This window comes from Protopterus annectens, chromosome 5.part1 (assembly GCF_019279795.1).
Source record: "Protopterus annectens isolate FY-2018-M chromosome 5.part1, PAN1.0, whole genome shotgun sequence".
NCBI classification, from domain to species: Eukaryota; Metazoa; Chordata; order Ceratodontiformes; family Protopteridae; genus Protopterus; species Protopterus annectens.
In genome coordinates this window covers 492,860,154-492,875,681 of record NC_056736.1, presented here as the reverse complement: position 1 = coordinate 492,875,681, position 15,528 = coordinate 492,860,154, and the positions used below count along the sequence as shown (strand labels likewise).

The following is a 15,528-nucleotide window of genomic DNA, read 5'->3' as shown; positions in this document are numbered from 1 at the left end:
GAAATTGCTGTTTACTGGATGTTTTATGTCACAAGATCACTACATCACCATACACATCATATTTAAATTTAGTTGTTTTTATTTTGCTGAAGTCTTCTTGTTTACTCCCGTGAAAATGTTCTAACTTAACTGTTACACATAAGAAAAATTATGTTAAGAATTATTTGGCATTATGCAAAGAAGACATTTCTGTTTACTTATATAATTTTAAGGAAAAATAGCTTCTTTGTTATAACAGAAGTGATATTTTTAATCGAGTGTCTCTCTCTGCTGTTTGCCAAGAAGAGTGGCTAAAACAAGTAAGTCATGTATGTGTATAAGGTAGGAAGGCTTGCGGTATTAAAAAAATCGCTGACAGCTAATGCAATACAATTGTTATTCACTTAATGTAGCTGCAGTCTTCTAGCAAGAGTACAGAAAGCAGGAGCCTACTAAGGGAGAAAACTCTGTTGTGGATAGGAATGAGAGAAGAGTGGGACACTGAGGGCATTATCTGATACCACAAACTGCAATCACAAAAGGCTGACAAAAAGGATTGGCAAGTGAAGCTTCACACATTCTTACACAAATTATTCAATATATAAAAAAAGGTTAAAAAATCCCTTTTGCAAGATAAAGCAACTTAATTCATGTTCATAGGTTCATAGGTAGGTACTAGACTATTGGCCCTAGGGCCTATATAAGCCCAGCCAAATGGTACCATGGCTTTCGCCACCCAAGAAAATTATTGTTACATTAATTAAATTAAATTAATTATTATTGTTATGTTACAGGGCACAATGGGATTAGTGCAAAGGTGGTGCAGTGATAATGTTAGCAATATGCAAAGAATTTATGTCATAAAATCAGACCCCCTGTCACTGAAAAAGAAGCAAGAACTTTCTTAATGCGAACTCAAAAATGAAAGATCATTCATTTATTCAAAGACAAAGACGTGATTGCAATACTAAATAAAAAAATAATAACTGAATACATGGTTTTGTTTTTTCTTTGCAGGGATGTAAATGTCAGCATTGTAATAACACCACTAATAGTAACTCGACAGCTGCACAACATCAGGGATATCAGTAAATCCAATAACATTGTTCATTTTGGACAAAAGCAATAGTACATACTATAGAAGTGTTGAAAACTATAAAGCCATTCTCTCTGCCACAAAAAGGCTGCCTTAAATGTTTACCAGCTTTTAAAGTTAGACCATAATCCATCAGAGATACATTTATCTGGCTGCTATCTGTGTGGCATCGCCAAGTGTTTAACAATTTTCAAAGCTGTAAAACACTTTGATCCCCTACAACTAATTGCACATCATAGCAGAAGTTCTAAGTACAGCAAAGTATTATGAATGGGATCTCTGTGATCATAACTCACTTGTTATGTGTTCTCAACATGGAAGTCTTTAGTCTGTCCTTAAAAAACCCACTGATGTCCATGTCTCAGTTACATAACAGGTCTGGTATGACTAGAGACTCAGTCATAAGTCTTTGTATTACTTCCACTACACAAATAATATAGCTTGGATAGCAGTCAGGAGTCTAGATTAGTGACTGTACAGATCATGTAGTTTAGACAGCTGTCAGGATTCTAGATTAGTGACTATAAAGATCATATAGCTTGTATAGCCCTCAGGATAGTAGATTAGTGACTATACAGATCATATAGCTTGGATAGCTGTCAGGATAGTAAATTAGTGACTAAGCAGCGCCTATATAGCTGTCAGGATAGCAGATTAGTGACCATACAGATTATGTAGCTTGGATAGCTGTCAGGATTGTAGATTAGTGACTATACAGATCATAGAGCTTTTATAGCTCTCAGGATTGTAGATTAGTGACTATACAGATCATATAGCTTGGATAGCTGTCAGGATAGTAAATTAGTGACTATGAAGATCATATATAGCTGTCATGATAGTAGATTAGTGAAGAATGATAGAAAACAGTGGACTCCAGGGATCAAAGAGGTGCATGCTGTAGTTCTATGTGCATGTGCTGTTGTGAAATATCTGACTTTAAAAAAGTTCAGTTTGATGCCTATTTTTTATGAACTGTGTTGCATATTTAGATATTGACAGAATCTTATCTTTTTGTTATTATACCCAGCAGTTTTATATTTTTAGCTTGTTTTGGGTATTAGCAATTGACAGTTCTTACTACTATTCCTATGGCCACTACCTGTGCTTAGAAAGGTGGCAAGTACATATGGCAAATGCTAGAAATTTATACTGTACATCTGGTTGCTTCTCTGCCCTATCCTGTCTATCCATAAGCTGCGTAGATTACCTGCAGAGAAGTGATAGCTATACCAGAATGCTGATGAGAGCTTTGTGAAAGACAGATGATGGTCAGGAAAGGCATGGTGTGCTGACTGAAATCACTGTTGCAGGATGCATAATGAATAGGTTGTCACTACTGATGTCTAGCCAGTGAACAAAAGCTTTACCTTCCCAAGATCATGTATCGAACGTGTGACCTCAGCTCTAAAGTGTAGGGGTATAGAGGTGGATGTACAAGCAAAATTCCTCAGATTATCTTGCTGCCAGCCCAAATGCAGGTCTTGTATCCATTGAATTAATTCTTATTTGGTCTTTGATTCCATTGTTTTCAGTAAACAGATGACTGCCTCACTGGGGAACCTTTCTTTGCTTAGATGTCAGCAAGGAGGAGTTGTAAGTGCTGTAAGCAAATTCCATACAAAGTCTTGCATATCCAGTGTCTTTTCTGCTATGGAGGTGAACATGACTAGAAGTCTTCTTTCATTTACAAGCTGTTTATACCTAAGATGTTGTGATCCCATTTGTCCTCATTCACTACATTTCTGGAGACCCAGCATCTTAAATTCTTGGCCATCTCCAAGATGTCATATCCACTTTCCCAGACATACCATTACCACTTAAGAAGAAGTTTAAAAGAACTAGACTGGAAACTAATTTGAGTCTTTCTAACTCCACCATACCTGTTGAGGTTTCAGAACATGTGGTACATCCATTTCCATCATAGATGCCCTCTAAAGAGACCCTGTCAGTGGCCAGTTTTGCATTGTTGGCTCTTACAAGTGGGGAACCTGTATATAAAGCTGATCCATGTATCAGCACCTTGGAGGGCTCAGAGGGAGTTCCCCATATACTAGTTACTGAGGAGATCCCAGGTAAACTTATTGAGGTATGTCAGAGATATGAACCACTATGCTTAGATCAAAGCAGATATCGTGCTAAATAACAAAAAACAAAACATGCATCTTCTCCCCCGCTCCTTCCTTCTCCTCCTTCTACAGTGAAGAAATGGATTAGCTTTTTTCAAAGCCTGTCCAAGGCCATTATGGCCCTGAAGACACCATCATTTTCTTCCAAGTCCTCCACCCCGACCCCTCAAAAGGTTGCTGTGTAGTTTCATCTCCTTCTGAAGATGTGGAGGCTTCTGATTCAAATCATTTCCTGGTCTATTCTTCTCAAATACAGTCCCCTGACCATTTCCATGTAAATAACAAAGATTCCCTTTCTCTTGACTCCCCTGTGGAACACGCTGCTTTTGGAGAGATAATTTTAAACATGATGAAATATCCTGACTGGGAGTCTAGGCACACTGCAAAGGCTCAGAAAATATACTACATGCTCTTGGAAATTGGCACTCCATGCCTTCCTCAGCTTACCCTATTTCTGAGGCCTTTCTAGATGCCTTTCAATCCACCTGTGTTGCCTCTGGTTCACACCCTCCTGGCCCCAAAAGGCCAGACAGATTTTATAAAGTCCATGATGATCTTCATTTTATTTTTTTTAAATTCAGTGTCAGACCCCTATACAGTATTCCTCTCTTCTAAAAAACCCTATACGTTCCTTCATAATGCCAATGCCTTCCCTTTAGACTAGGTTAGTAGGGCTATGGATAGGTGGGGTAAAAGGTTTACATTTCCTCTAATTTGGCAGTCAAGGCTATAAATTGCCAAACTCAAATGATCAAGTATTTGATATCCATCCTCAATTCCTTAAACAAGGTAGTGGTGGATTCACAAAAGATTGATTCTAAACAACAAATATTGGCTTTACTTAATCAGGCTACATAGGTAGCCAGACACAGCATTAAATATAGCTATGGTACTGGAGATGCCTCATCCAGAGCAGCTCCTACTGGTTCCTTCCTCCACAAGTATGCATGGTTGCACAATCAACACATACTTGAGGATCTGAAAGCTAAAATTATGGATTCTCCTTTAGACAAAAATCTCCTGTTTGGACTTCAGGCAGCCAATCTTTTCAAAACCCTCCAACAGCAGGTAAAAAACATAAAAGACAACAGACAGAATAAATCCTAGGCCCAGCCAGAAAACAGTAAGGCACCCAAAATGAGATTGTCAGAGAAATCACAGAGGGATTCCTCTTCTTGATGACCACCCTTTGGAGACAAATCTCTGCAACTATCTACAAAGTCTCCCCACTCCTTCACTATCCCCATCCCAGCCATTCTCTTCTCGAAAAAGCTTACCCAGCCAGTCTCCACCTGTGAAAAGTTTACCACAGACCAATGGGTTCTTTCTATTACAAAAAAGGACGATGCCATGTCTTGGATGAAAATCACCCCTCTAAATGGCATGCCACCCCCCCCTTCCCACAACCAGATCCTCCTGCTTCCTCCCATCCTGCAGGCAGAATGTAGTTGGCTCAACTAGCACCCCTGTGCTGGTACCATGAACCAGCACACCATCCCTCAACTCTTAAAGTGAATAGTGAAAAATAAAATTACTGGATTAATCCAATCAGGTTGTTACATTGTAGTGCTTAGACTATTACAAACCCAAGACTCCTTTATGCGCTCAGAAATGGACCAACCAGTCTGTGAGCAAATAATTGCAAGCTGGATCTCTAAGGCCATCTCCTCTTGTTATTCTCTATATGGTAATTTATTGCCCTTGTACCCTCAAGCTCATTCTACCTGGGCAGTAGCAACATCTTTAGCCTTCTACAAAGGGGTGGTCATACCTTGCCCTCTATATACCTTCACTAAACATGACATTATTGCTGCCTTCTCAAGGTCTAGGGATGCCTTCAGTAGGTAAGTCCTTTTATCTTTTTGGACAGCTCTGCAGCTAACTAACCAGCCATGCATACATTCCCTTCCGCTCTGGGAATCACCTATTTGTTATGAATACTGCAACAGTGATTTCAATGAGGACACAGTACAGTTGTATAAGAAGTTACCTTAACAGAAGATATCCTGCTGGTGACTGTAGCAGTATTCATTCCTACCCTCCTTTCTCTCTATATTCCTTTTCCATTATTCTCACTGTCATTCTCCATTTCTTCTACTGCTACCCCTATACTATGGACAGCATTTCAGAACAAAAGGGGCCTCTGTGCCTCTTCCTTTTTCATCCCTTCTAGCTGACCACTTTCTCACTCTCAGAGGTCTTCAGGCTGCTTGCTTGGAGAAAGTCAGAGGAATTATACCTGTACATATGCCTATATACCCTCAAGCTTATTTGTTGAGATCACACGTTGGATGTACAATCCTGGAGAGTTAAAGCTTTGGTACCCTGACTGCATGCCTGAAATAATAACCTCTTCATTATGAATACTGCAACACTGATCAGCAGGCCATCTACTGTTATGGTATGCTCTTACACAACTCTGCTTTCTGTGATTCAGGATGCAAGCTCCCTGAATAGCAGAAAGACTGGTTTCTGCTACACAAGGTACAAATCATTTTGCAATGTATGCTTAATATGCTCATGAATCCTGTCTGTACTCTTCTAATAGCTATCTTGCATTTAGTATGGTAGCCATTTTGTAAGTTAATTAGATGATAACATCTAAAGTGTTGAATTATCCCATTGTCAAAATATTTTAGAGATAAGAATGCTTCCTTCTTATTGTTTCAGTTTTGGGACTAAGAGTATTTAACCAATACAATATAAAAATTAACTTTAAGTGCTTATATTCCTGTTGTTATATTTGGTTTAATGAGTAGGACAATGGCCAGTTTTGTTAAATGGCCAGTGTTTGGGCTTCCTTTCAGAATTATTTTTAATAAGTTTATTTAGAATTGCTCAAGGTGCTAAAGTATTGCATTTTCAGTCGCTTCTTTTTTACACACACTCACACACACACACACACACACACACACACACACACACACACACACACACACACACACACACGCACTCACGCACACACACACACACACACACACACACACACACACACGCACACACACACGCACACATGCACGTGAACACGCACACACACTCACACACACACACACACACACACACACACACACACACACACACACACCAACAGTAAAATGGCTTTGGGATACTCTAGTTATTAAGAAAAAAAACAGAAGTGGCTTGGCAAACTAGATGACATGTTTTGACTTGTTCCCTAAATTGGCCCATGGTCGAAGCATTTGACCCACATTAATATAAAGGACAGTAGCCTCATTTACACCTCATTTTCCCCATTGCTATATACTACCAACACATTGATAATTATGTATTTTTCTAGCTAGTTCTGCAGCATAGAGTGATAAAGCTCTGACTACAGACCGGGTGACTGAGGTCGATTAAGCAATGGAAGACAGATTAAGAATGGAATGAAGGGCTGGTGTCCATTACCTGTCTCAGGAGAAAGGGATCATATGCTTAGGAGCACAAAGCAGGAACAATTTCCTTGGCAATGACTGGAAGAACTACCTTCAGTGCTTTCTTAGTGGTTGTGGGGTGGATGAGGAAATTATGATAGCTACCTTGTTGAAGTTAAGGACAGTTCCACACAAGATACACTCATTATATGCTTAACCCACAGAAGACTGTAAAATTGAATTTGATTTTGTGTGTGTGAGTGTGTGTGTGTGTGTGTGTGTGTGTGTGTGTGTGTGTGTGTGTGTGTGTGTGTGTGTGTGGTTGTAGGGATCATATTAATGATGGCTCCCACAAACAACTGTATACACAAGGTTAAGGTGGATTGATTCACAGTGGTGGGCTAAATGGTTAGCAGGTAGTAAGCAGGAAAAATGTATTTGTCCATCCTTTTCACATGAAAGTGAAGAATATATCTATATATATATATATATATATATATATATATATATATATATATATATATATGTGTGTGTGTGTGTGTGTGTGTGTATGTATATGTGGTTTTATCTGAAAATATAGGACAAATAAAATACATATAATGCTGAAATATCATGTTATACCTTTTTGTAAGTAATAAATAAGCAACATAGGCATTAGGCTATAGTTTGGATTTAGTGAACCACTGAAATGTAGTTCCTCCATCAGAACACAAACTCATTTAAGCACATGTGAACTGTCATTTAATGATCCAAGGGGCTCACATAATGTACACAGGTAAGATGATGCAGTAAATGTGTACTGTACTGCAGAATTGCTTAAATGCATACCAGTGTGTTGCTGGAAAACCTAAGCATCAGACATTATTAGTAAATGTATTCAGCTTGTGAGTGTTAACATTTTATTCATGACACAAATAATCCTGCATTAAACATTGTTTCCTCTGATTTATTTTAAAATAGCCATTATATTATAAATAGATTGTAAGGATTACTAAGTGACATGATTTCTACTCTTTTTACATAAATGGAAGTGATCAGCAGAAATGTTGGATGATTACTTCTTGTATGTAAAAAGTTTTAATGACAGCGAAAAGTGTCAGAATTTGGTAAAAGATGAAAAATGTTTTACAGCAGACCTTAGAGTTACTCAACTCCTGTAAATAATGAATATATTGAACACTGCAATATTTTTCAATGTATTAATAAAATGGACAAATTTTGGATACATAGTCATTAATTTCAGACACATTTTTTTCATTGAACGTCATTTTCATGAAGGAAGCTAACTGTAATTGCCTGTAATGAAATTACTACTTTAGAAGAGGTGTACCTTTTTTCTTTGAGGAATGGTCGCATCTGAGCTGCTCATTAATAATTCCATTGAGGAGGGCAGGGACGCTGAACATTAAACTGAAACAATTTTGTCTCCAAAAATAAAGCAACGCATCAATTAAATTCACATTTCTAACTTTACTTTGATCTTTTATCAGCAAATGAAATGTCAACTAATTCCTTTGGCAAATTGCATTAATTGAAAAGCATACTGAAAATCAAATTGAGTTTTGAGCAGAGATGAGAAAATGTGTCACAATGTCAATAAGTACAACTAAATAACAAGTAAAGCTTTAACAAAATATCATTTATCTTTCAGATTCTGTAGAAGAAACCAAACCCACTGAAAGTGCCCAAGAAGAGGTGCAGGAAGAGGAAAAAGCAGCTGATGAGGAAGCGGTTTGAAGTGAAAGGAAGCCCGTTTCCCTTTCTGAGCCTCATTTACATGTGGACCAAACCACCATCCCGTACCCACCCCTACCTTCTCTCTCTCTGTGTGTGGCAGAAAAAAACTAAAACAAAAAAAAGGCAGGAAAGATTTTGCAGTCAAACAGTGTGGCTTCATATAAGTGTTCTTGATGTTGTTATGGCAGTTTTGGTATGACCAATTCTTTGGAAATCCTTTGCACTGTATTCCCAACTTTTCTTCTGGCTCTCTCTCTCTCTGTTCCAAATGTGTGCAATTGTTCCATTCTTTTAACCAAGTTCAAACTATACGTGAGTTCATAACACAATAACTCCTTTTAATGTGATATTGGAATGAACATTAAACTAAAACAATTTTGTCTCCAAAAATAAAGCAGATGTGCCAATTAAATTCAACTTTAGTGTGTCTACCTTTTGTTTGAAGTCATTTAGTATGCAACATAACATAATGTATATATTTTTCCTTCTTCAGCAACTTTCTGGTTTTTTGACTTTTTCTACCTTTCATTATTAGTGTTTCACCTAGCAATTCTAACATACATAAACAGTCCAAAACAAATTTGCATTTTTTTGCATAGCTCTATGAGCAGACTGGCTATACATCAAAAGACAAATAGTCAGTGTGGTAAGTTCAAAATATAACTATATTGAATGGCCTGGCAAAACTCATAATATAGAGTATCACATGAAGAGTACATGGACAGTCTTTGCATCCAGCCAGCCAGTCAGCCATTATCTTAATTAAATGTATTCATTTTTAAAGTCACAGGGTAGGCACCTATTCCAATAAGCACTGCAAGACAAGAACAGCACTGAGGAGTTTTTCTTATCATCGGATAGCATACAAACGCACATAGCTGCATGCACAGTAAGGGTAGACTAATCACTATAAATCTGTCAGCATGTCTTTGAAGTATAAGAGAAAACTGAGGGCCCCACTGATAACCAATGAGAAATTGGGGAGAACACAGAAATTCTCATAGATGCCAGACATTTTAGGGATCAAGCTCAAAAACAGTTTGATATGAGGTAGCAGCTTTGACATCCATGCCATTCTGCTGTTAAGATCCTCAAGCCTATTTTGGCCAAATTAAATAATTTATATGGCAGTTTGTCATTTTGATTCCTGGAGATGAGTATCCAGCCTTTGATGGTTTTGATAAAGAATAACAAAATCTTCATCTGGTACAGGAATGCCAGGATGCCCCTCCAGAGCCAGCCTATATTCCAGTTTGTTGGTGACTGCTCTGCGATTGCGTGGCTCACATGACATGGTATAGCATAGCCCAGAAAAGCAACATGGAACTACCATATGCAGGATCACCACCTACAAAGTGAATGGCACAGGGGGTGAATGCAATGTCTGCCATGTAATAAAAGCTAGTGGAATAGATTCAGAAGGATTTAACTCTGGCAAAGGAAACTTACTCCCAATCTTCTCCCATTTCTGTGGAAGGAGTCAGCTAGTGCAGTAACTAAAAATACCAGCTACATAAAATTACTTTGACCTCTTTGCACAGCATTGGTTCTGCAATCAGACTTTTCCATCAACAGTGGTCTAGCTCTTAATTTGCAGTTACCTCTTTGAGGAGGCCCTGTTGGGTGCGAGGTAATATTCCCAAGTCTCTGGCTGAGTGCTGTATATTTTGGACTATTTGGTGAAAGGTTTATTTGCTGCATCCATCAGATCTTTGTACACATGCAACTAAAAGCAATTTAGAGTACTTAGACTTCTTGGATACAGAGTGCAGTGCTTGACAGGGTACCATCTATAGCCTTTTTATTTATGCTAGAAAACTTTGAATCTCACATTGGAAATTATGAAGATACCTGGTGGGGAAATTTCAGAGAACTGCTTGCCTGATCACAACCAGGGTAGGGATTTTTTGGCTGGATCTCTCTACAGTTCATGGATTGTCCATAATGTGTACCATGTTTGAACAGAAAGATGCTCAAAATGTAGTCCTACCAGAGCACCCTGGTCCAAAGGCTGATTATTAACACCATAATCATGCTATAAAACCTAATGACTTATATTTTGGACACTTGAGTCAAGACAAGTTGTGAGCTGTCATTTAGTCTACACATGTTGATGGGTTGGATTATATACTAGGATGGTGACTGAAAATGCCTGGGAAACCATAATATATACAGGGGGTTTCCAGGTTATGTTCAGTAGATGGATATTTGTGGTATGACTTCAGCACCCACCTCTAGAAGACTTTTTTTCCTATATACCAAGGTTGATCAGGTATGTGAAATATGAATGGATCCTTTTAAGGTATCAGTAGCTGAGGCAGCATCTACAAGCTGTAGCTGAAAGGTATCTTGTGCTTGCCAGGGCTGTAAACCAAAGACCTGAGACAGACAAAATCAGTATTGGAAGCCACCGTGTTACAGAAAGAGGGTTTCTGTGTATTGATTGGTGGGCTGCAGAGTTCACTATTATGTACCTTCAGGCTTGGAAGAAAGTGGTAATAGTTTTGAAAAGCATGGAGAATGACAACTACATGACCTCAGAAAAGTTCTAGAAAACTTTTCTTGAGACTGGGAGGACTTTGCATTTTCTGTTCTAACCAAGGATGCAGAAACACTAACCTGATCATCAGGAGACAGACAGAACACTTTAAGAAATATATGAGTCTAGTGGATTTGTTCTTATTCTTTCTAGAGTCAGTGTTAAAAATAAGCTCTTGGGATTGTGTCCATTTCTCTACAAGTTGTCACTGTGGGACTGAACATTTCTACTGTGGCAAGGCAGTGAGACTGGCAGAGATCTGGATGGAAAAGCTGACTGTGCTAGATATCCCTATGGTGTCAAGATTAACATGCCTTTCCAATGAAAGGTAGAGGCACTATATATTGAATGAAAAAATGGAGAAAGGATTTTTTTTCTTGTTATATATTATATTGCAACAGTGAAGAGAAGGACATGGTAAAATTCTACACAACTGTGCTATGTTCTTCCATATCAATGTTGCAGTATTATTTAGAGAAGGGAGACTACAAGAACTAAGAGGAAACCTGAGAGAAGGAAGGTGCAGAAGGCCCGTCTACATAGCCATGCAAGATAGACCTGGCAAAACCTGCCTTGGGAAACACCACCAACTTGTAAATTTTCGTGAAAGTATGAACAGAGGACCAAGCAGCAGCCTTAAGATTGAAACTGATGTCCAAACCCTTGAAACGGGCACCAGAGAAGGCAACTGCCCTAGTGGAATGCACCTTTACAAACAAAGACACGCATCATGAATAAGAAAAGGAAATGGCCTTAGAAATCCGGGAAGTAATGGTTTGCTTAGAAACAGCCAAACCCAAAGTCCTGGTATGAAACAAAACAAAAGGCTGCTCAGACTTGTGAATTGCCTTAGTTTTATCTAAATAATACTTGAGCTGTCTATGCAGATACAAGGTGTGAAGAACCTTCTCACTGGCAGGCTGTGGAGAAAGAAAAAAGGAAGGAAGACGAATAGACTGATTAAGGGATGATTCATTGACCACATTGCTTATAAAAGAAAGATTAGTCCAAAGAGAAACGCCGTCTATATGAAAAACTAAAAAAGGAAGAATAGTGCTCTGGATCATGTGGAATGCTTTGCATTCAACCATAAACGAACCTAGTGTTCCGCTGTTCTGCACTGAACAGCTTTGGCTCCACTAAATGGCTTTTGATTGGTTTGTGTACCGCAATTACTGCCAATTTGAATTGCAGTATAAAAAACAATCAAATAACTGTTCCACATTTAACAATGCTGAGACAGTGTGGAATACAGACTTTTTAAGACTACGTTATAAACTTTTCATACTTTCTCCTAATGCGGTACCATCAGTTGAAATTCATGAATGAAATCTGATGTCTGGATATATGATGTCAGGGCTCCAGATTTAGGTGACTCACATACTTATCTTCTTCCCATTTAAACAGGATACAAACCATAATGTATACCGGTAACGGAATCACCAAAGAGATCATGATGCTATATTACATATCAGATTGCACTTTAATATGCCCAGCCCCACTTACGACAATGTGATAATCACTAGATGAGGTTCTACTACTGGAGTCTGGCCAAGAAATGCAGACAATCTCATTTAATGCAGACACAAGTTAAACTAGGAATGCGCTTTATTGATTTTACATGTCACTCAGAATTTTGGGGTCATTTCAGTAATCTTACTGGTCATAGAATGAGTCATTTTATAGACATTTACTGATGTAGTCAAACACATATAATTTAAACCTGAGTAAGCACAAAGCAGTAGCAAAAACATACATGCACAAAGAGACAGCAATACTCACAGTACGAGCTCCCGTATGTTGTTGCAAATAATCTTGTGTGCCACCATACCTCTCAACCACTTAGCACAATAAATCTGGACAAAGTCAAACATGCTGGGGGGGACAATTGCCCAAAAACAAGGACAACATTTAAAATACTGCTCTTTTAAACTTAGAAAGTTGCTAGAATAACAGGTTTTATGTTACCATACATTTTCTGAAGGATATGAAGTCTGAAACTGACATTTCTGTCATTATCTTATTATTTTTTTCATCTGCCATTTGCCAGAAAACTACATATTTTATGAGGAACAGACCAAAAATATGAGGCAAAAATTTCGGCATTCTGCAAAATTCTGGACAGCTGAGAGTATGACAAGGGTGAATGTATGTGTGTGTGTGTGTGTGTGTGTGTGTGTGTGTGTGTGTGTGTGTGTGTGTGTGTGTGTGTGTGTGTGTGTGTGTGTGTGTGTGTGTGTGTGTGTGTGTGTGTGTGTGTGTGTGTGTGTGTGTGTGTGTAAGTTTTTCTCTATCTAGTGTGTGTGCATGTAAATGTCTGTCTGCAAGAGAGTGTGTGTATTACTAAATACTTACACATTGTGTATTTTGGTTGAAAGGCCAAGACCATGGTCAAAGTACAGTTTTCACGCAGTGCAAAAATATGGTGTTCTGAATTTTGACTGTTTGTCACACATTGGTATGGTCTGTGTTCCACATTGGCCAATTGCAGGTTCAGACCTATGGCCATAACAGCCCGAAGTTCAGACACTCTCTTGGCTGAAGTAAGATCCAAAAGAACAGTCATCTAAGTACAACATTGTAAGGAAGCAGAAGAATCAACATCAAAAGGAGCTTGAATCAATTGTTCAGGTACAAAACTGATGCCTCAAGAAGGTGGAATAGTCTTCCTGGGAGGCCTGATATGAAGAAAACCCTTAAGAAATTGCTTGACCTCAAACTGTGAGGCCAGAGGAACATTTATGGGCAGACATGTAGAAATTCCTGATAGGACTAATGCAGCATTGTGAAGATGACATAAATAAGAGAGAACCACAGGAACTTCTACAGATAGGGGATCCTGATGGGGAGAGAGGCACCTGACAGAAAATATTTTCCAGCTGAATATATATGATTTTTTGGTAGTGGCTTTTCAAGCATTTTAAAGAATTCAGAGCATGTTCTCAGATAAGAGGTGCCAAAAAAGAATCAATACCCTATCTCCTACAGTGTCATTTGAAGAGTGGACAGGTGATGATGGATAAGAGATCCTTTGTCTTGTGTGAGAAGATCCAAATGGTAAGGTAACTTGTGGTGATTGCCCTTGGCCAAATGAGAAAGAAGGCAGATCCAACACTGTATCAGCCAAAAGTGACTCACCAGCAAGATTTTGGAAGAGTCCTGCCTAATCTTGTATAGAACTTGTGGTAATAGAGGAAGTGTGCGTGTTTGGGTGTATGTGTGTTTGTGGGGGGGGGGGGGCATGCAGAAACATTTCCTTCCAAGGAAAAGACAGGGTGTCCACTTTCCAAGTCACAGGACTTAGGAGTCTAGAACAGAACAGAGGAAGTTGTCTGTTCAGAGGTGATCCAAAGATATACCTAAGGAATACCCCACCAATGAACTATGTCCAGGGACACAGCTCTGTGAAGCATCCATTCCTGAGCCTGTGTTCTGGACCTGCTCAAACAGCCTGCCAAAAGATTATGCTCTAACAGAATACAAGCCAAGTCACTTGATACTGGATAGCTAGATCTCAGACCTGAAGAGCTAGTCTGCAAAGGAGATAAGTCCTTGTGACCCTCTGTTTGTTGCCATAACCCATCACAGTGGTATAGTCTGTGAAGACTTTGAGAGGGTCTGGGATGAAAAAAGAAATGAAAAGCCTGCAGAGCCAGAAGCAGAGTCCTCACCTATTTTATGTTGATATGGTCTGATCTTTGATGAAGAGGCCAGAGACCGTGGACCTTTAGAGAGCCACAAGAAGCTTCCCACTCCATGTCTGATGCATCCATGAAGAGCTCCTGAGAAGAAATCAGAGCCTGGAATGGAAGACCTGGACTGAGAGAGAGAGAGTTGATAAATCCACAACTGAAGTTCAAGTTTGAAACAAGGAAATAAAAGAACAGGAAACTCCAGGGGTGTCATATTGGAGCCAAACCAATTTGAAGTACTATTGAAATTTCCTTATATGGAGCCTGGTAAGATGGGGCAAGGGTATAATAAAGGTCATAAATCCCAGAACTTTGAGAAATTCGCTGGCCGTGACAGAAGACAGAGGAAGAAGAGACTGGAAAAAGGTTGTGAGGGACAGACAATGGGAGCACCAGAATGGTCTGTAACCTGCTTCCAAGGAAAACATGATCATGGGAAGGCATCAGGACTGATATCTGGATGTTTATGGTGAACCTCAGACTCTGTAAAAGGCAAATGGCAAACTGGAGATTCAGCAACAGACTGCTGGGAGAAAGAGCCAGAATGAGCAGTTCATCCAGATAGGAAAAAATCTGTTCCCCCGGAGCCTGAGAAACAGTAACAGGATCAAAGTATTTATTGCATACTCTTGGGGCATTAGAGAGGCCAAAGGAAAAAGCAGAGAACTGAAAATGCAAGGTAGAAAAGGAGAAATTTAAACATTTCCTCACGAGAGTGTGAAAGGGGGTGTTGAAGTATGCATCCTTGAGGTCTAGAGAAACCAAAATGACCTGAAGAAGAAATAAAAGAAACAAAGTCTGAAGAGTCAACATCTGGAAAGAAGGAAACTTGAGAAAGGTGCTGAGCAGAGAAAGATCCAGTCTCCATGTACCCTGCATCCAAGGAACCAAAAATGTTCTGGAGTAAAACCCCTTCCTCACTTGGGTGGGTTGAATGAACTGAATGGTGTTCTTATCCAAAAGGCATTGCAGAACCTCTGGAAAA

The 15,528-nt window shown here is 39.1% G+C and overlaps 1 protein-coding gene across 1 annotated transcript in view; it reads left to right on the top strand.

Annotated features, from left to right (window-relative positions):
- GAP43 (growth associated protein 43) overlaps positions 1–8,729 on the top strand; it is a 564,413-nt gene extending 555,684 nt beyond the window's left edge. Inside the window, exon 3 of the mRNA XM_044073125.1 lies at positions 8,227–8,729. Within this exon, the coding sequence (XP_043929060.1) occupies positions 8,227–8,312 (86 nt within the window). The 3' untranslated portion in view covers positions 8,313–8,729. The remainder of the gene's footprint in view (positions 1–8,226) is intronic.
- Positions 8,730–15,528: the final 6,799 nt, after the last annotated feature.